The sequence below is a fragment of the Hirundo rustica genome, chromosome 10 (assembly GCF_015227805.2).
Source record: "Hirundo rustica isolate bHirRus1 chromosome 10, bHirRus1.pri.v3, whole genome shotgun sequence".
Lineage (NCBI taxonomy): Eukaryota > Metazoa > Chordata > Aves > Passeriformes > Hirundinidae > Hirundo > Hirundo rustica.
Window position 1 is genome coordinate 9,978,415 of NC_053459.1, and position 21,740 is coordinate 10,000,154.

Consider the following 21,740-nt stretch of genomic DNA (forward strand, 5'->3'; position numbering starts at 1 on the left):
CTACAGACAGTTTCCGCAGTTTGGACCTTTGTCTTGTTTCTTGTGAATTTTCCTCTTTAATGTTCGCTAGACATTGAATGATTTACTTTTCAGAGCTAAAAATCCTCAAACCTTTAGAACACAAAAGCTGGATGAAAGAAACATGTCTATATAATCCCGCACCCGCTTTCTTACCATCAAAAAAGAGTATCCAATCCAAAGGCTCCTCCAGTTGAGCGGGCAGGGGGGAATGGACTGGTCCTGGCTGTGCAGTGCCACTGCCTGTGCCGGGGCCTCGCACACAGCGCATCTGCTGATGTACGGCCGGATCTCCTCCTCGGACAGCGGCGCCGTCGGCAGCGGAGCAGCGCTGGACAGCCAGTAGGACTTGTCATTGCGGCTGGCGTAGTAACACACCTGGTTGATGTTGCAGTAGGCAAAGGGCATGGTACTAAACACAGGCAGGCAGGATCCTGCCAGGCCTGAAAATAACAGCAAGTGATGCCAATTATTCCACTTCCTAGGTAAGTTGAAAATTGTGTTCTGGCTAATGTTGCTACAAAACTACGTATTTTTAGCAGGATGTAGGAAATCCACGGCTGTTAAACCTCCCAAGTGCTTTACCAAAATGTCTGCATGAAAAACAGAGACCTATTACCACTATCTTCCTTTGACCGGTAATATTTAATTGTGTCAATCTGATATTTAAACGTGATGTAGTTTGTCACCATGAGAAACAGTTATGATAACAAATTTCTCAGCTGTGCCAAGGCTGAAAAATAAATTAGGCAAGAGGTGGTGGCTGGTTTAAAAGGAGATCAGCTATTTACAAACTCATTAGGAGCAGTGAGAAACCAAATGACAGTGCTGATAAACAGAAACATTTTTGTGAAGTATGACAAGCCATTGCTAGCAGTGCATTAAGCCCGACATGCAGCTGTCCTACTGCCTTTCAGAAAGGTTTTCAGGCTCCCAAAATGAAATAAAAGGATTGAGGGATTTTGCAGAACCAATCCTGCAAAATTCTCATCGGGCAGACATCAGTGGGAGCCAAGAAGTGACCAGTGCATATTTCTGGGGTGAACTTCTTCCAGAACTGAATTTAGAACAGTTTCATGATGGCCTATTTAGTTAACAATAATCACTGCACAAAGTTCTGCCTTGAACTTGGTGTGTGAAGTGTTATTTCTGTAATGCCTGCAAACCCAAACACCTTCATTAAAGACACATGACACTTCTGTAGGGAAGCCAGTTTTGTTTATCACTGATAATATTCCATTCCAGTACTAATGAAGGATCTGGAGTAGCCTGAGTAGGAAAAATGCCTGCAAAATCACAGAGGAGAACCAGGACAGTGTTTTCTTTGAATCTTATTTTCACTGCTGTTATGAGGCATTCTGTTAGCAACTGGCTCTCCTGAGGAATGCCAAACACACAATAGTGAACACATTCTAAAACATCACTGCTATTCTAAAAATAGCTCTTTTTATTGCTCTTTTAAACATTTCTTTTTTGTTCAGCTTATTAGGTCCTTGATCTTCCCTCCTCAGAGACTTCTCTGATTCTCGTATAACAAGTCAACAAGAATTTAGGAAACTTTTTCTGTGCAAATTGCCACCAATCAGTTCCTCAGGCTGCAAGTCATGCAGCTTATTTAGACATCTAATTTTAGTCAGAATTGTAGAAGACAGGGAAGAAATGACCCAAGGCACCAAAAGGAGCTGTCTGTGGAAGAAATTTTGCTTTGGTTTTTCCAAAAAATATTAGCTTCTCACTCTGAAAAGCACAGGATTCTGCTGTACACATGATGCATAATTTACTTGTAAAGCTTACTTACACTATCCAACTCTGCTTACCCAACGTAACCAGCTCTTTCCCAAGCTGTGTCTAGAGTAAAAATGAAGCAGATCCTCTATGGAGTTATTTCAGAGTGGCCAAATGAGATTTCTGACCTAGGAGAATCTCACCAGTGACTTCAAAGACAGCCTAAAATGAGCTGGGATAAGTGAATTAAACCACTCATCTCTCCAACTTCAAGTCAAAATTACTTAGAAATACTTTTTCATTCAATTGAAGAGCAGCAGAAAGCCATTTTAAATGGGTGACAATAGGGCAACATAGCCAAGTTCATTATCATCAGTATAAATTAGTTTTGAGTCTATAGAAAATAAGTAACTGACAGTTCTATAGCTTGCTCCATGTGACTTTCTTATCTCTTAGCTGGAGAGCAGTTATGTACAGTACATACCAAGATCTTGATTATGGGCTTTCTCTTGTCCTTCCAGGTACAGCAGGCTATAGCCAGTCCATAGCTTTGGCATCCCCTGTGGGCAGAGCGGTTCTCTGTCTGACTGACTGTGATGGACGAGCAGGAATCCACTTGCAGATCTAATCTGGGGGCCTGGTTGTCCTGGGACACCAGTCTGGCCAGGTGGACCTTGGAGAAAGGTAAAAGAAATTTATTTGTATTACCTTACAATAAAAATTCACACCAGCTGTGCGTTAAATGTTCAGTGAGAAGTTCCCAACTGAATATAATATAACTTCAAGGCTGTCATGGGCAATAAAGACACAAGTAGACTTCTGTTATCCTTCTTCTGGAAGAGAAATAAAAAATAGGTTGCCATTGAATGCTTGGCACTTGGCTTTTCTATTGTGCCTCTGTCTTGTGGTATATGGATTAAGAAATGAACTGAAGTGGGCAATGATTTCCCAGACTTACAAGGATGAACAGAATGTCTGGACTGAATTTGAATTCTTTCAGTAACAGTCGATGCCCCTTGCCCACATATGTATTAAACCCTTAATGCATTAGAGAGCAGTCACAGTTAAAATACAACTTTAATTACTGCCAGACAGTTGCCCCATTAGCCCTGCCTTGAGATGCATGCCTATTGATATATGCTGTCTGAGCATGGGTGCTTAATTGCCTTTCCATTTAATAATGGATGCTGAGAGAAATTTTCTTCCAGCAGGTCTTGTTATGAAATCATTCACAAATGTCACTGTCAGTGCTTGAGCTGAGAAGGAGCAAGAGGTGTCATGGCACCTCGGGCTAGAGGTGGATGTATCCATGTGGGAATTGGGGGAGCAGAGAGAAAACTGAGTGTGTGCATCCTCTCACACATCTCCCCCCACAGTCATGCTCCATTCTTACCTTGGGGCCCAGCATATCCTTGCTCTCCTCGGCTCCCTTGGTCACCCGGTGGTCCAGGTGCTCCAGGTAACCCATCCTGACCTGGCAGGCCACGTGATCCTTCTTCACCTTTTATGCCTAGGTAAATACAAAGTACGTGCTTTTTCCTTCATAGGGTGCATTTAAGGTTGTGCATTGTCCAAACACAAAGGGCCAGTCAGTGAAATGGACACCAGGACAGGGAGGTGCAAAACTCCTGCTGGGAATTCTCTTCACTACTTATTCACCCTGTGACCACAGCAGTAGCTCAGAGGCATGACTTAGAACAGCAGCTCCTGATAAGGTTTTCCATCCTCTCCAGAGATTGTGTGATTTACAGTTGAAATCAAAGCACTCCCCAGCAAACATTATCATGCAAGCCTCGTGCAGAATTGCCATCAGGATCTGTATCATGGAATGAGCTGTAACTCCTTCTGAGGCAAACCAAGCTGTCAGCTGGGAGAACCCCATTCAGCAGAGTCTTAGAACACATTATGAACTCCCTTTGAAGTAATGGATGTATTGCAGTAGTTAGAGAGCAGGGAGGGACTGCAGAACTGGACATGTTTAGGCTCCTGATGGCCTCATCTTTTTGTATTTTTCACACGGCCGTGCATTTTATGCATTAGCAGGGAAAGTGTGACTGTGACAGTCAAAGATACATCTCATGTAGGGTGTAGATAATAATGGGTGTGTTCACTGGCTACTTAAAACATAATCTGAATTAAGCAAAGTAACACTTAGCAGGTATTGTTGCACTTAGAAGTGGTTTTCCGCTTTTGATAAAAACCAGATTTTAGATGAGCAAGTTTCTCTAGCACCCACCACAGTTTCTCAGTAATAGTGTTTCATTCCTTGCAGACTTTGCTATTTAACCTGCAGACTGAGTAATTCAAAGTTGTCTCAGAACATTCAAACTTCCCCTTGTTACTTTTTACCAAGAAAGCCTGAACCAGTCAAAAAAATTAACAGCTTTTCTACGTTGGTTTCAGTTATTCTGCCAAAGCTTAAGCACATTGAGGGGTTTTAATAAAATCCATTGCTTTTGCCGGTAAAGCTTCCAGTTTGCCCTCCAAGCCAGGAAAAAAATGGCTTCTCCTATCTTAATGACGGAAAAAAACACTACTATTTCTTTCATAAAACCAGTGCAAGTATGTATATCACTGTATCACCTGGTTTTACAGAAACCCTTAATGATGTATATAATGGAAACACAGCTGTGTAACCCCAGAAACCTCTTTCAGCTGGCAAATCAACTGACGTACCTAAAACTAGTGAGTTAACTGAAAACTGCATTGTTTCCTTTCATGATGGGAATGACTGCTGCAGGGAATCTTCTGGGAGACAATCATGGATTTTTTTTCTCTGGACACACTGAATGTCCAGAGCAGCCAGCACAACAAACTTTGGTTTCCCAAGAAGGAAAGACCTAAAACCACACAAGGGATTCCACCATCTAAACTGAAGGCACTCTGCAATACAGCCAATGCTGTGTTTCTATGAAAGTGGCCTTTCTTTTGGGATCACCAGTACCAGCATCACCCTTGTTTTCTTTTTATCTGTCAGAAGAACGTTTCAGTCTTTCATCACTTCCTTTTAAGATCTCGTTGGTCAGTTTTCTTTGGTGGTAACTTTTTCATGTTCTAACAGATAACAATCTCTATTGTAGCTACTTCTCTAACTTCAGTGTCCTTTTAGGACTTTGATTAGCAGAGCTTTGGGATTAATTATTGCTAGATTTTAAAGCATGCATATTTTAAACATCCTTCAAATAGGTCTAAACCACAGGGGTGGTTTGAGGCATTGCTTTATAATTTGGTGGGGAAAAAGGAAAAATGCTACTTGAAGAACTTTTTTCTCAACAGCGCCTTATGCTTTTGCCCTGCCTGGCCTAGGAAGTGGGAATGTAGCACAGGCAGGCTCAAACAGCCTAGTTCAGCAACACTTATCCATCATCCTCAGCATTAACCAGCCCACTGTGTGTTTCTGGAGACTGTTAGTGAGTGTTTAAGGAGAAGAGAGAGGGTAAAACACAGAGAAGTAACTGATACTTGGACCCTTTTGTCTAAATGTCTGAAAAGAACATATAAGCTTTCAAAATGAGCTTCAAAATGAGCTTACCTTGGGGTCCAGGGTGGCCTATTGGCCCTGGTAATCCTGCAGAGCCGTCCTCTCCTCTTTGCCCTGCTTCCCCAGGAGGCCCTGGGATTGTAGGGCATGAATCATCTACTTTTCCTGGCTCCCCAGGATCACCTGGAATGTGAAATGAGAAAGTGAATTGCAAGTCTGGCTGATAGCTCCCATGCAAGAAATCAACATAAATGTTAGCTGATTTGGGTGGTCAAGAGTATACTTCAAGTATTTTAAAATCTTGAATTATTGAGTCCTACTGTTTTTAATTTTACACTTAGTCTTTTAGCACAGTATTAACAGCCTGGCAAGCCAGTATTAGCAAGTGTATGTTAGCTGGTCTGTGATCTTTGCCCAGCTGGGCAAGAAGGCCAATGGCATCCTGGCCTCTACCAGCAATAGTGTGGCCAGCAGACATGGGCAGTGACCGATCCCCTGTGCTCAGCACTTCTGAGGCTGCACCTTGAATCCTGTGTTCACATTTGGGGTTCTCACTACCAGAAAGACATTGAGGTGCTGGAGTGTGTCCATAGAGAGGCAATGGAGCTGGGAAGGGTCTGGAGCAGAAGTTTGTTGAGGAGCAGCTGAGGGAATTTAGTTTGGAGGAGATTTTAGTGCTCTATTACAGTTACTTGAAAGGAGTTTGTGGAGACTTTCTTCTCCCGAGTAACAAGAGAAAATAGCCTTAAGTTTCATCAGGGCAGACTTGTATTGGATATTAGGAAATATGTGTTCGTGGGAAGGATTGTCAAGCCCTGGAACAGGCTGCCCATGGAAGTAGTGGTATCACCATCTGTGGAGGTATTGAAAGGATGTATAGGGTGGGCTTGGCAGTGCTGGGTTAATGGTGGGATTTGATATCTTAAAGGCCTTTTCCAACTTAAACAATTTAGTGATTCTCTGTTTCACATATTTGGTATACAGCTTTAGTCTTAATGTGCCTCAAGTTGATTTGAGTTAAAGCTTAAAGTCTACCTACCCAGCTTCGGTGCAAACACCTTAGCACATGGAAAATTTTGCACTATTTTGCCCATTTTGTTTCTGCAAAACCATCAATAGGCAGACAAAAAAAGCTAGCCCATAACAGCTATTTGAAGTAACTATAATACATAATTGCACATTTTATCTAGTGAAAGTTACTGGCAGCTTTTGCCTGTTTGCATTTTAGATCAACATTTAGTCAGATGGAGAGTTCAGTGTTTGTAGTAATCTGGTGTTAGGATTCAAGCTTTTGCTACAATTTTGGTTAGAAAGCATCTTGTGTGAAAACCAAAAAAAAAGCCCAAAAAAATAAGAACTAGAAACAAATGTTTCACAAGTCTAATTGACATCCTAGCATGAGAGTTCTCAGCAGAGCATTCTCACTGGTGCTGTTTATGTGAAATATGTATTAGAACTATGTCCTGCTAGCAGTACCTACTATTCCTAGAAACCAAGGATATCTTTGAATATGAGCTGAATGTTTCAATACGTGAGGGAGCTCCCATGAAAAGAACAATAATCAAAAGTCATGAACTTACCTATGAAACCTGAAGGATTTGAAAAATGGAAAGCAGATTGTGGCCATTGAAGTGCAGGTGGTAGCAAGTTTCAGGCATGTAAATTAGAGTAAAGAATGAAATGAGAACTGAAATTACTTACATGAGGTGGCATTAGAAACAAATAGTTCAGAATTTTTTAATCAAATGAGAAATCATTTAGGTTGGCAACTGCAGGGGTCTTTTTTCTGAGATTGTTTAAATTATTTGCATGCAAGTTAACATTAGTATGATTATATATGAATAGAAGGATCACAGTTCCAGCTGAATGACAATGAGCAATAGGTTCATTTTAAGTACCTGTGGGACCTCTGGGACCAGGTCTTCCTGGAAAACCTTGGTCTCCTGGTTGTCCTGAAGCACCAGGTGGACCCTGTGGGCCATGCACCCCCATAGGACCTGGAAATAAAACCAAACAAAAATAAAATGCAGTCTGGATGCTTGAGTAACAAAAAATGCTTGGGAATCCTCAACTCTCTTGTGCCACAGAAAGAAATACATATTTCTTCTTCTTACCCCAGTCTGGATCTGACTTAAAATTTGACTTTTCTTTTTGTAGAGATTGGAAATGATTGGTATAGATGGGACTTTTCTACAGTGTGTGTAAGAAATAGAGTATGTAGATTTCTGGTTTCAAACTGAAGGATCTGTTGAAAGCCCCAAGCTATTGATATGGGGCAGATGTGAATCTGTTAGTTCAAATGCATCTGCATTTTCCATAGTTTCTCAAGACCCCAGAGGAGGGGTCACGGTTTGCTTATCTGGCAAACTCAAGTGTTTTACTGCCTTATTCTCAGAGTGGCAAAGGTGTCTTCCAACCAGCTGCTGTGAAGCAGTGCATGTGAATGTGTCTCTACTCTCACCTTCTACCCCAAGCCCATCGTGTGTGTCAGTAACCCGGCAGAGCTGTGCAATGTCCCGCCTCCACCCACCCCTTCTGCCCAGCTCCATCTCCAATGGCCATGGGAACAAGGCTCAGTCACAGGGGCTGGGCCTAAGTGCACACAGAACTTAGAAACATCTCTGACCATACCCTTTGGGCCTTCTCTTCCTTGGCTCCCTGGAGGGCCTCTGGCTCCCTGTTGTCCTCGTGGCCCAGGATTACCTGGTGCCCCTCGAATGCCAGTATCACCTGGATCTCCTTGCACAAAGATAGTCTCCCCAGGAGGACCAGGAGTCCCAGGATCACCTATGGAAAACAACTTTATTCTTGATGTATGCACAAAGTACAACATCTGAAAATAGCCATGTTCTGCTGGTGGGTTTGTTTTTTTTGTTGTTGTTGTTGGGGTTTTTTTGGTTTTTTTTTGTTTTTATTTTACTCCAGTATGTTGGGTTTTTTGGTTTTGTTTGTTTTGGTTTTTTTTCTCTAGGATGTAGGACAGCCCTTGCATGTTTCTGGAAATACTAGTGCTAGCCTTTGTCGAAAGAAGACAATGTTAGGAATAGTTCCCAAAGTTATTTGACTTCTGTGCAAGCAGAAGAGGCAGCAAGTTACTGGTACCTTCATTGAAACACTGTTTCTCTATCTTGTAGATTTATTACTGTATTGATTTATCTGGAGAGCTGCATTTTGTCCTTGCTCTGGTTATCTACCTAGTGTTCACTTCTCTGTGTATTCCCTGAGGTAGTGATGGGTTTCTTTATTCCCCGTGCACTTCTATACATTCTTTCACAGACAGTAACCCTGTTATTCCTAGTAGTCTCAGGGTTTTTTTACATGATAAAAGTTGGTAATTTAGTTTTAATACCTCTGATGCCGTCTAAACCAGGTAATCCTTGATCACCTGGAGGACCAGGGGAAGCACTATCAGGAGATCTTCCCATAGGTCCAGCAGGTCCAACAGGTCCTCTTCTACCTAGGGGATCACATTTAAAAAAAAAAAAAAAGTCTGAGCTTTTTTTAGATTACAAACAGAAGTTAGTAAGTAAAAGAATGCTGACAGGAGAAGTCATGGAGGTAATGTGTGCTCCCAATTGTATCCCAAACATACCAGTCCCCAGGCTAATGAAGCCATCCTGTCAAAGTGAAAATATTCATTATCTTTTTAAAATTTTAATTCTTCCCATAAAATCTGTGTAACCTGAAGAATACATCATCACATGTTGGCACATTGCCATGGATAGCCACATTCTCCTGAATTCCAACAATGGGAGAAAGAGTAACAATGTAAGGTGAGTGGGGACTATGAAATGATTCTGCCTGGGGCAGGATGAGTATTCACAGATTGTTCCAAGCAAAAGGGAGTTACGCTGGTTCCTAAAAACCTCAGTGAACAAGATGAATTTACTAGCCTTAAATGCTTTTTTTTTCCTAATCTTTAATCTGAAATTTTACACAATAAAACATTTATGCTCTTGCTTGTGACAGGCAGAGTTGCAGGCCACCATCCTCTGCACAACATTTTGAACAGTTGCAGCTTTTTAACATGTGGGTTGCATTCTGTAGCCTTCTCTTTTCTACCAAAAAAAAAAAAAAAGCCATCCTTCCATTTACTTTCTGGTGAGTTTTCTCTTATTAGTCAAAGCTAGTGACGACCATTGGAGACCTCGCCTATCCAATGTCGAACAGTGTTAGTACATCTCAGAATTAAACCTTCTCTTTTTTCCTCAACAGCACCATTCTGTTGACTCCCCCAGTTCACAAATTGGTAGCCAAACTAAGAAAAATTATTGTGTCTTCATCTCAGGATAATTCAGCACACCAGATTTCACCTCCTGCTGTTTTCCTTCCATGTGTTATGTGACTGTGGCAAGGTCTGGCAGCATAAAGCAGATGTCACTTCTAATCACAGAATTGCTGAGGCTTGAGTGGGATTCTGGAGACTTCCTAGACTAACCCTGCTCTCAAAGCAGGATCAGCTAGAGCAGGTTGCCTTAGGCTCTGTCCAGCTGAGGTTTGAGTATCTCCAATGACAGACGCTTTATAGCTTGTCCAGGCAACCTGTTCCCATGTTCAATTCCCTTCACAGGAAAAATAAAACTTTTCTTTTTATTTAAGTAGAATGTCCTGTATGTAAATTTGTGCCCATTCCCTCTTGTCCTGTCACTGAATATCACGATGAAGGAACTGTCTCCAGGTCCTTCCCATCAGGTACTTACACACATTAATAAACTCCCCCTGAGCCTTCTCTTCTGGAGCCAAAGCAATTCTCCTTGTCTCAGCCTCTCCTCATAGGACAGATGCTCCAGTATCCATTTTCTCAGTGGCCCTTCCTCAAACACTTGCTTTTTCCCATTTCTGTGCAGTTCCTATATCACCAAGCTCTAAAATAACCAGTGCAATCTTGTGAAGCAATTCTATCTTGCACTCCACCAGAACAGTTGGTAGATTTACTATAGTTCTGGGACTGCCACATCTTCTGCACTTTTTTTCTTCAGGAATTTCTTCCCAAGTGGCAACTCTACCTAGGAGTTCTCTGAGTCTATTCAAGTCCATAATTTTCTATTTTCATTCCTTCGTCTAACATAAACCAGAAATTCTGGAGTCTCTGTATCTCTACTCAGGAAACATCAGCACGCTACAACAGAAGTGTTTTTAGGGAAAAAAAAAATCTTCTGAGTAATGTTCATATTAACCAGAGTAAGAGCATTTAGGAAAATAAAATAAGTATGAGCTTAATTTCAACTCTGCAGAGCAGTCCTTTGGAGAAAACCTTTTCTTACCTGGAAATCCTGGGAATCCCCTTTCTCCAGGGGAGCCTGGAATAGAAATACCAGGCCATCCAGGTTCACCTCTGTCTCCTTTTGGTCCAATTTCTCCTGGGTATCCTGGGGGCCCTGCCTCACTCTGACCTTAATAAGAAAACAATTATGTACATAAAGCTTACAACAAGTACAAATACAGATGTTCAGAACAGAAATACCAGTTGCAGATGTTCCTCCTTGCAAGGGTTGCCTAGTGCTGTTTTTCTGGTTCTCTCTTGGAAGCTGGATAGAGTTTTGTTGAATCTGGCCCTAATTCATCACTTTCAAAGAATGTAATCTTTTTGTTTGAATGCTCTTCTTCAGGGATTATTTTTTATGGTGTCATTATTGTCTGTACCTTGAAATGTAAACCGGTTGCACAGTTCTAAATTTAGTTTTCTATCAGCATATATTTGTAATATTTAGATAGATTATAAGCATTGTTTTTTAATAGTGCTTCAAAAGCACCTTTTGAAAGTTGCAAATACAATGGCATGAATGAAATCCACGTTCCTCTTAAGTTTGAGGCACAACTCCCACGGACTTTAAATGGAGCTGGGATTTCACAAGCCTCCTTTTAATTTGTTAATTTTATCTTTTATGTATTAAAAAAAAAAAAAAAAAAAAAAAAAGAGAGAGAGAGAGACTTGACTCTCCTTTGAGTCATCTGCACTGAATTTTTTAATTTTATGAACAGCCTTGGAACGTTCCAACAAAACTATGTGAATAATGGAAGTTTGAAAATTTTCCCCACAAGTAACTGCAGGTGTGCCATTAAGCATACTTTAGATTCTGTTTGAAAGTTTAGTCTTAGCCTTAACGATATCTTCTGGGCAAGGCAAACATCAAAATAACATGCACCTTTCCTTGCACATTCAGTCATGTAGAAGATTTTCTGTTCCAGTTCTCATCTTTACCTGGAGCTCCTGCAGAACCCTTCTGACCTTTCAGTCCATCCAAGCCATCCAGTCCAGGCAGTCCAGGAAGACCTGAGAGGTGTTACACAGGTATGGCTGGGTACCACAACAATTCTTTACAGTCACAATTTCAAATCAAGCCTTTTTAAAATCTGACAACACATACTGGATCAAGGTGGGGTATTTTCAAAATTTGATTACTGGCAGCTGCAGATGAGATCACACTGCAGTGCAGTCTTTTAGGAAAGGCAAATGTGAAAAGTTTAAAAATAGCAGTCATAATAGAGTTCCACATCAAAGCAATCAGAAAGCACAACTTTTAATCCTTTAGATACTTTCATCCTGCAGCTAGCAGATTATGGGCTAATCTATAGAGAACCTTGTGTCTGTGGCTGCTACTGCTACATGTGGTTACTACTCCAAAGTTCACTGTGCTACCACTTCACAGCCACTGATGGGGGTGCAGACACTACCAAAGATAGCTGTAAAGCTGGAACTTCTTTACAGCTTCTGTTCGAAATAGAAGTGCAATTTAACCCAGCTACACCAAAAAGAGGCTAAATTTCCACCTGGCTTCTTTTCTCTGGTCCTACAGATTTCACAAAGAAAACTATGGTTTTTTTGCATCACTCTGTTAAAAAAAGCTCTTTGAATGGAGCAGCACAAAATCTTTGAAGAGAACAAACCTGTAATTGAAACCTCTGGTAGTATATAGAATACTTCATGGTAGTATATAGAGCAGCTCTGTCACTAGTGATATTCACTGGCATTGGCTGAATGTCTGGAAAAATTTTAAATCCAGAAAATGGCTTGAAAACTTGCAAAACATTGATAATACACTCTCTGTGTAATCCACTTTATAATATGGGATACTAGTTATCCAACCTGTAATATCTTATATGACCTTAATTGACTGTTTTTTAACTTTTCATGACATTCTAACTTTCATTCCTGCTTTCCGTAGCCTTCTTGTGCTTTGGATATGTTCCCATTTTAAAATTTATGCAAGAGCTGCTTTTGGGGAGTTTAACAGTGGTATTTTAAAATTATTAAGAGCTCCTAACTAATTTTGGCCCCCAGGTCACCATTTAAAATTTTTTGATCTTTGGCTCATTCAGACAAGATTGATGGCTTGGTTTTACTTGCTTTCCAGGGAATTTCTGACACATTTGCCAACAATCCATTATAATATCAGCACTTGTAATTCTAGATTTTTGGATTGCTATGGTCCCATATTTCTAGGTACAGCTGAATTGGCTGACCTGAGCATGAACCACTGTTTCTGTGTTGTACAGCCCAATTCAGCTCCTACTCACACAAGTCCTCCTGGTGATGGTCTGAGTATTACTTGCTCCATCAAGGATTACTCACACAAGTAAGGCTTGCCAGGCTAAGCCCTTAACTAGTAAAACTACTGTAATAAAGAAAATGGGATTATGCTTTGATAGATGATGTTTAACTTATTTTTTTTTTAAATCTAGAAGTTCTTTAAAATCTAAAAGTTCAGCACAAGACCTTTAATGTAACTGAGAACCAGTGAGACTAACGAGGCCATGTACTTAGCTATGAATTACCCATTTCATTTCTAATGCTTGCACCAGCACTTGGTGAAAACAGTACCAAGATCTATATATCCAATTGAACTGGGATACAAATACCAGTCAGTTTTCATTACTAGGTACAGTTTCAAAGGTATTAACCTTCTTTTCAGCTATGCTGGCAATGCACAGAATCCTCAGCTCAGCAGGCAGCTCAGTCTCTAATGAATTTCCATTTGGGACTGAACTTTTCCCTCTGCAGGACGTGTCCTGATGTCATGTTCCTGTGCAGGACTTGAGATAACTTGTGCACAGTATAGTAAAGAAGTGTCTTACGGCAAGAAGGAAAGAGCCCATCAATTATAAAGAAGTTTTCAGCAGAAGAATTTTTTTTCTTTCTTTTTTGACCCCTTTCAGACATCCCTGCCACTGCAGATCTCTGCCTTTGTCACAGCTAATATTGTTTGCAACACTGAAATGTTCTCTTGCACATTATGTACCAGCAGGGAATCTGTCATGACAGTTTAAATCAGCACTGCTTATTTACTGCATGCAATCATAAATTGTTTCCATTTTTCATTTGAATTTTCAGTCATTGGTAAGAGACCTTCTCAATTTGTCCTTAAGCTGAATTTGAAAAAGTGGATCCATTGTCCTCTCTAACCATTTTTTTATAGCCCCAAGTGTTACTTTACTGTGGTTTCTGTATATGGGTCACTAATCTTCCTGTTTGGGAACTGGTTATGTGGAACACTATAACAGACACAGGACACACAGTTGATACCTTTCTTTATGGAGTATTAATAACTTACCGTTTCAATTCTAAGCATACTAAAAGTTAATAATGTTCTCCAACAAAAACAATTGTATAGATGAACTGATGTTCAATCTAAATACAATAACCATTGCAAGAAGTGTAAACTACGCTTTGGAGGAAACACTCCTATGTTAAATACTCCAAGATCAGACAAGCAGCAATAAAATGCAACTCAAGTTATCACAATTTGTTAAAACAAATTTGAAAAACAAAGCTGTCATAGCAGCCAGCTGGGTTTATAGAGTAACAGTGGCACTCCATGGTGAAAATGTAGAACACAGCATAACTGAAGTGAAAGTGAAACAACTGAATTACTGCAAACTCCTTTTTCTTTCCTTAAGTTTTGCTATTGGTTACATCAACTAAGCCAGACTCTGTTTCTACCTTCTTACTTACTCATTTTAGATTGTAGCCCAGTTTTCCAAAGTAAGCACTTATGTTATTGCTCAAAGGCAATGGGAACTGCTTTAAGTCTTCTAGCAGTTTAAGGGACCAGAGAGTCCAAATCACAGTCACAGGCCTTTTCCCTTTTCACTGCTTAAAGAGTATTTATGTCTGGTACTGTCACATTACCACTAGAATGACACTATATATTCTGTTCACCTTTTCTGCCTTGGAATCCAGGTAACCCTTGCAATCCTGGAGGTCCCAAAATTCCAGGTTTTCCTTCTTCTCCAGGCTCTCCTGGCAATCCTTGAGGACCTGTAGCTCCTGAGAGTGAAAGAAACCCCTGTGAATGTGCAATTCCATTAAACTGTTGATTTTTTTCCCTATGCCATGCAGCACACTGTGTTAACAGTGAAAATGTTTGGGGATGTAGGAATAATTGACGGATCTTGTCTGTGAGACTGAGCAGACAACTGCTGCTACAGGTACAGAAATAATTTTCAATCCCTCCTTCATATGATCTCTGATTTCTCCAGCCTCCTCACAGAGATGCCTCAACTGCCTTCTCCTGTTCCATATCTATTTTGAGCTATTCCATGGCAGTATTTTTTAAACTTTGGCACTACCTGGTAATCCAGGTGGCCCTGGATATCCAGGGTCACCCTTGGATCCTGGTCTTCCAGGCTGTCCTTGGACACCTGGTGAACCCTTCTCCCCTGGAAATCCACGAAGCCCTTAAAGAAAAAAAAAAAACCAAAAAAGCAATTGCTAGAGAATGGCTCAAAATGCACAGGGAGCAGAGCTAACAAAACTTAGAGAAAATAAATGTTTTAAGTCCAATTTTCTCCTCAATCTGACAGAGGTACCTGGCAGTCCTGGATCTCCTGGAGGCCCTTTCCGACCGCGTGTGCCAAGCAGAGGAGTTGGGTCACCTCTGTCACCTGTTGAGGTACAATGACTTCCATTTTATACAAGCATCCTTTCCATCCACAAAACCAAAGCTGGACACTTTTGCAAGATCAGGAAAATCATTAATAGATATAAACAGCTATAGAAAGGGCCAAGAGAACACAAAATTAAAATTGCTTTGGCACATGCAAATTATGACAGTTCACTTTGATTGCATTTTCTTTTATTTGATTTGACAAATTTCCCATATCCATTAAGAATGGAATTGTACATGGTTTTGATGGAATTTTAAAGTTCTATGAAATCTGAAGGGAATTTATCTTCTAAATTAGCAATACCTAGTTTTGAAGGAACAAGCTTTTAAAGAATATACTGAAATGCAAATTTGGCTTCAGGTAAGTCAGACTTGTTTCTACTTTCATTCATGTTTTATGGGAAAAGAGGACAGAAGTGAAAATAATCTTCTATTGAGACTTCACCATCTATCCCACATATAGCCTAACAATATTGCTCTTTTCAGAGCATGTCTATATAAACTCATTACCTTTACATCCTTTCAGGCCAGGCAGTCCTGGATATCCAGGGTTTCCTGGTAAGCCAACATCACCCTGATTTAAAAAAAATAAAAATGTGACATAGGATATGTGCTGCAGGAATGATCTGGAGGAGCATTTGGTTCTCTTAGCAAAACTGTATCTTAAGCGCAACAAAAAAACATCTTGTCTTTGTTAGATGTCTAATGCTGGCCACCAACAAGATACTGCAGGTTAGACTTGCCAATAATTTTGAATTTGTGCTTTTATAGCTTATTCTCATTCTTGGCTCAAACAGCCTAATTTCCCCACAGATGGCTTGAGTAATTTGATTTAAAAGGTACCATAAAATATTTATCCAATATTGTTGTATGTTACCCAAAATTTACTATAAACATTAACCAGAAATATTGTGATGTCACAATAAAAAATGTAGATTTTTTTTATTTTTCCTTTTGAATAATGACCTTTAATCAGCAAAGACACACCAAGCAAAAGTGTGTCCCTTTACCAAGAAAATAACTGTGCTTATTCCTTCATGTCATCTCACTATCTACCTACTCAGCATACAAGAAGTGAAGAATTATACCTTGCCTGGAATGTTTGTGTGGTTCTGTGTATTTGTTCTTGAGCAACACTGCTCTTGCCTGGGTTCTGCCTGGGGCAAAGATGACTTGCTTTGTCTTGTCTGTTTCCTTGGTCACTTCACACAGCAGGATATGAAGAAGCAGCTACATATTAACTGCATAATTCTGTTGCTATGATCTCTGTGGTAAGTGGTTTGTCAATCTGTTCTTGAGAACAATGTTAAAGACTTAAAAAACAGATTGCGCCTCTGTTTTTTGCCCCCCTATTGAGTATAGTGGAGCCTGGATTTCAACCATGTGGCAAAGCACTACATCAGAACAGGTAGCTAAGAGAGGTCCTCTCCTAACTCCCACCACAGTTCCTGCTAAAACATAACCAAGGCACAGAGGTGTTTTGTTAGGGGATTTACGGTTCCTGCTACACTGGCTGTCTCTTCTCAGAGGGAACATCTAATGGGTGAGTTCAAGCACCCTTCATCATATTTCTTAGAGGCAGGAGATAACTGCAAAGTCCAGGACTACCACTCTGTTTACCTGGTCACCTGGTTCTCCTTGAAAACCTGTCATTCCTTGAAGGCCCTTTGGTCCAGGCAAACCCCGTGATCCTGGAAACCCCATCACTCCAGTGTCACCTTGGTCACCTGGCAGTCCTGGAACACCATTCTTCCCTGGAAATCCTCGTGTGCCTCTGAAACCAGTATTGCCTTTTTCACCTGGAGTTGATTGTAGAACAAGATAATGACCAGTCAAGTCAAGCCAGTGTTTGACACTGCTTTTCAATATGGCAATGCTTTCACTCTTGGTGTATTGCCTTAGTGATAATGCAAAGAAACTCTGCAGCCAGTTTAGGAATCTGTGAACACGGTATGGTGGCTGGTTTTCACACTGTGAAAACCACCAGTGGTTTATGTCAGAGGAATGTGTGCGTATGCAGGACTTTCTGTATGAACTTACCTCTTTCACCTCTCAGTCCATGCTCACCAGGAAACCCTGGGTCCCCCATTTGTCCTTTCTCAAGACGGAGATTAACATAGCCGCTGTCTCCTGGAGGCCCCCTTTCACCTTGGGAGTAACACATGCAGTGTAAATATATCCTCACAAGTGATGTGTCCTGAAAATTAGTTTGAGTGGTGACTTTCCCAATAGAGAAAGCCTTCAAGTACTAATGTGGTTCTCAGTTTTTTCAGCAGCTTAATCCTTCCCTTGTTTTTTTGTTAATTCAGTCATAACCCAGGATGATATTAAATCCAGAAGAATTAGGAAAGATTGTGAAATTATGAAAGCCAGGAATTTTGATCTGCCTATGATTGCACCTTGCAGATTATTATTCTCTTTCCTATAAAAATTAAACACATTTTTAACACACTAATAACAAACTAAATATAGCAGCAATATAACTACAAAGTGAAGTGGACTTTTACAAACCTTTCATTCCCATATCTCCACATTCTCCACTAGGCCCAGGTAGACCCATTTTTCCTTCTTCACCTTTTACACCAAAAATTCCCGTTGGGCCTTGTATTCCTGGGAGTCCTGGGAATCCCCGGGGTCCTTGAATGCCTTTGCTTCCTGGTAATATGAAATGCTTTATTTACATGTTAAGTCTGCTAATACTTTGCTGTTATATTCTAAGGAATTGTATAAAGCAAAAGCAGGATGTTTAGAAGGACTTCTTAGGAAATCAGCAGAACTAAAAAACCAATAGTTAGGGCATGGCTTCATGTCAGGGTCAAATTTCTCTTGAAACCCAGATTCCAGTGAAGCAAATTGCCTCCCCTTACCTGCAGTCAGCCTCTGGAGATATTGGCTACCCATACTCCTAAAGCAGTTATTCCCAGCACACCACCAGATCTTGCATGTGGTTACTGCATTATGGGGGCTTTGTTCTGCTCCTTGTCCCTGCCCTCCAGCTCAGGAGGCTGCTACCCAGAGAACAGTTGGGCTTGCCACTAAAGACTGAGGCAAAGAAGGCATTAAGTACCTCAGCCTGTTCCTCATCCTTTGTGAGTCTTCCCCCCTCCCATCTAATAAAGGATGGAAATTCTCCTTACCCTTCCTTTTGCTGCCAATGTATTTATAGAAGCATTTTCATTGTCTTTTACAGCAGTAGCCAGTCTGAGTTCTGGTTACACTTCGGGCCTTTTGATTTTCTCCCCCCATAACTGTAAGACCCCCTTGTCCTCCTGAGTTGCCTGTCCCTTCTTCCAAATGTCATACACTCTCCCTTTTTTTCCTGAGTTCAGCTAAAACTCCGTTCAGCCCAGCTGCTCATCTTCCCCGCTGGCTCGTCTTTTGGCACATGGGATGGCCTGTTCCCGTGCCTGAAAAATTTCCTTCTTGAAGAATGTTCAGCCTTCCTGGACTCACTTACCCCTCAGGACTGCCACCCAAGGGATTCTGTTACCCCTAAACATATTCCTCTTATTACAGCATATTACAACCTATTACAAATAGTCAGGTAATAATATACAGAAATATGTCAGTGTTGTAAAACAGCTAAAGCACCAGGATGCACCAAGATGCATCACACTATATTCACCCCTTTGTTTTTATCATAAGAGAAAGAACAAGAGATGGTTCTATGGTTATTGACTCTACCCTGCTGCAGTCTTATTCTTGAAGCTGGAAGGAGAGGTGGGTGCAAAGTACTCCCTAACCTTAACAGCAGTAAAAAGGGCTCCCTCTACAAGAGAATTTATAGGTCAGGTGGTCTGCAGGATATTTAACATACCTGTTTCTCCTGGGAAGCCAATGGGTCCTTTATTGCCTGGAAGTCCTGGGGGACCTCGTGAGCCTGGAGGACCTGGGAGACCTTGTGAGCCCAGAGAGCCTTTGAGACCTTTGATTCCAGGTGGCCCAGCCAGGCCCCTGTCTCCCCTTTGACCTTTAAAGCCTGGTAAGCCTGAGAAAGAGAGCTTTATCTGTGTAAATGCAGGCAAAAGTTAAGCAATTGTATATAAAAAGTAGAAAGTGATAGATTTGGTCTAAATTTGAAGATCAACAAGCATGGCAAAATAAGTTAAAATATTTTTTACTTTGTTGGAGTCCTGTCTCTGCCTAGATTTTTCAATTGGAATGTTTATTTTCTTGTATTTCTTTAGGGACAGACAATAGAAGAGCACTGGGAAAAATCCCTACTAATTTGTAAATACTTTCGATAGATGTGTCTCCTAGCGCTTCCTAAATAACAGTTCCATTGAAGAATAAGGAAGATAAAAACATCACAGTAATGACAGGAGCTCACCTAAGTTACTCAGGGCAACAGAAGAGAGACAACTCTTTGTTTATACTTACAGTGAACCCACTGTGCTTTGGCCAGTTAAGGAGCAGCATGGGAAAGGAAATTGGGATACACCTGAGATGCACCGTCTACATTCCTTGATATAATGTACAGCCCTAGTAATGAGCAGCCCCCCTGGAAACATTTGTCATGCCAACCACAAAAATCATGGGATGAAATCTGGCAGAAAATGCTTGCAAAGCTTAGAGCTGTGAGGCAGCCTGCTGGCTGTTGTGTACCTTGAGGTCCTGGCAGGCCCATGACACCTCTGAGCCCAGGTGGTCCAGGTAAGCCTGGGACACATGGTGAGCCAGGGAAGCCTGGACAGCCTGGTGCTCCTACATCACCTTCTGGGCCTCTAAAACCTTTGGCACCTGGAAATCCTGGGGTACCAGGTTGTCCTGGGGAAAAAAACCCATTGTTAATTCCATTACTCACTGTCCCTCAAAATTCCAAATTTTAATTTTGAAACGTACATGTTTGGTTGCTATAGTATCTTACTTGTCCTCTAATTTTTGCATAGTTTTGAAAAGTGATGCTTTTCTGCAATTTAGAATTGGCTGTTGTGGAGAACTTCTTTTAGGAACAAATACAAATTCAACCCTCCTCTCTAGGTACAGAAGACAGTTTCTGATGTGTAGGAGCAGAATGGGAGTAGCTCACTGGCCTGCACCAGGTGCCCAGCACTGGCTCAGTTCTATAGGTGCTCCCTGCACTGAAGGATGGGTGTGTGTGCTTAGGGCCAGGCAAAAGGAACACCTGTAAAAGGAAACAGCAATATCCTCTATGGGGTGGAAGGACGTGGTGCTGTGGTGACATCACTGCAGCAAAATGTAAATGTAAAAACAGGGAGTACTGTTCATAGTCACCATTATGGATCTCAGTGAGAGGATGTTTTCTCTGTACAGGAGGACCTTTGCTCAGATTTTGTCCTTTGAACATGTAGAAGTGTTTCATAGAAACTGGCCCATACCTTGAAGTCCAGGAATGCCTGGATTACCCCTTGCTCCCTGTGCACCAGGGGGTCCTGGCAGTCCCCTGGTGCCTGGGATTCCTGGGGGGCCGTACGTGGTGTCACCTGGAAGACCTTTCTGGCCATCTGTGCCAGGTGGACCTGGAAGGCCATTTTTGCCATCAATTGTAGATCCTCTTTCACCTTCATCACCAGGATCACCAGCTGTGCCTCGAAAGCCTGTTGATATGATTTTTAAATTCAAATAAAGCTTAACTCAGGAGCTGTTCAGGGTTTGTTTTTTGTTTTGTTCTTCATGCCTCCCCACCCCCCCTTCCCCAAACTGTGGAATATTGTAGTTCAAATTTAGCCAGATTTAAATTGTCACCTTGCAAAGAAAAATAACATCATAAATTAAATTTCATGCTTCTTATTTATAGCTAATGATACAGGAGGATTGAAGGATGTAATTCCTGTGGGAAGTGACAGGGGTTTTCTTTGGGGCAGCATCTGTCCTGAGTACTTGTCCAGTTAATTGCCTTTGCTCTCTGGACACTGAACTATTCATTTCAATTCAGTTCTACTTTACCCTCCCCTACCTTTCCCTGCATGTATGCATTACAACTTAACTAGCAGCTCTCCCAAATTAGGAAAAGAACAATTCACCTTCTGGCCCAGGGATTCCTGCTCCTGGCCTTCCTCTATGCCCTTTTTGCCCATCAAAGCCATTTGGTCCAGGATGCCCAGGGAGTCCTTTTAAACCCTTTTGTCCTGGAAATAAAAAGGAAATACATAAAAAGGCTGTCAGAGCACTAAAACATGTGATGTAAGGATTTTATCTTTATCCCACACAAATTCATATACCTTGAAAACAAGCTGATTTCATCTGCTTCTGCACTTTGAGCAAGAACCACTCCCCAAGTCATAAACAAGTGTGTGGTTGCTGTTTTTCTAAATGAGCAGGTTCCCTATTCCATTAACAGCCGACTGAAAATCAACAGTGCCAATTAGGAAAAAAGTATTTCCTACAACATTTTAACATTACAGGCCATGAACAGTATTAACCTAGTGAATGACAGGTGTCAGCTCAAGTTCTTATACTCTCCTGTGCTATGTCCTGCTTCTGGAATGGCGCAGATGAGCTCAGTACACTCATCCCTGTTCTCTCATGTCTGTATACATTTTTGCTCCCACCCTCAACACTGAAGTCAGGGAGCTGTGTAATATCATATTAAGCAGCTTGAGAATCCATTATCTCCATTTCTTCTGAATTTGCTGGATATTTCAAATGTCTTGGAGGCAATCACAAGC

At 41.2% G+C, this 21,740-nt stretch overlaps 1 protein-coding gene across 6 annotated transcripts in view; it reads right to left on the reverse strand.

Moving 5' to 3' along the window:
• COL4A4 (collagen type IV alpha 4 chain) overlaps nt 1-21,740 on the reverse strand; it is a 68,978-nt gene that overhangs the window by 6,864 nt on the left and 40,374 nt on the right. For 4 of the 6 annotated variants that reach the window (XM_040074570.2, XM_058421989.1, XM_058421990.1 and 1 more), the window contains 21 exons: nt 21,096-21,200; nt 20,451-20,669; nt 19,717-19,878; nt 18,929-19,099; nt 17,623-17,766; nt 17,152-17,259; nt 16,732-16,910; nt 15,622-15,685; nt 15,035-15,109; nt 14,795-14,902; nt 14,385-14,492; nt 11,427-11,498; nt 10,489-10,617; nt 8,574-8,681; nt 7,856-8,011; nt 7,123-7,221; nt 6,805-6,813; nt 5,276-5,407; nt 3,137-3,253; nt 2,228-2,416; nt 175-461 (listed from right to left, as the gene is read on the reverse strand). In XM_040074570.2, the coding sequence (XP_039930504.1) occupies nt 175-461; nt 2,228-2,416; nt 3,137-3,253; nt 5,276-5,407; nt 6,805-6,813; nt 7,123-7,221; nt 7,856-8,011; nt 8,574-8,681; nt 10,489-10,617; nt 11,427-11,498; nt 14,385-14,492; nt 14,795-14,902; nt 15,035-15,109; nt 15,622-15,685; nt 16,732-16,910; nt 17,152-17,259; nt 17,623-17,766; nt 18,929-19,099; nt 19,717-19,878; nt 20,451-20,669; nt 21,096-21,200 (2,741 nt within the window). The remainder of the gene's footprint in view (nt 1-174; nt 462-2,227; nt 2,417-3,136; nt 3,254-5,275; nt 5,408-6,804; nt 6,814-7,122; nt 7,222-7,855; nt 8,012-8,573; nt 8,682-10,488; nt 10,618-11,426; nt 11,499-14,384; nt 14,493-14,794; nt 14,903-15,034; nt 15,110-15,621; nt 15,686-16,731; nt 16,911-17,151; nt 17,260-17,622; nt 17,767-18,928; nt 19,100-19,716; nt 19,879-20,450; nt 20,670-21,095; nt 21,201-21,740) is intronic. The other 2 variants (XM_058421991.1, XM_040074569.2) reach the window with 1 other exon arrangement.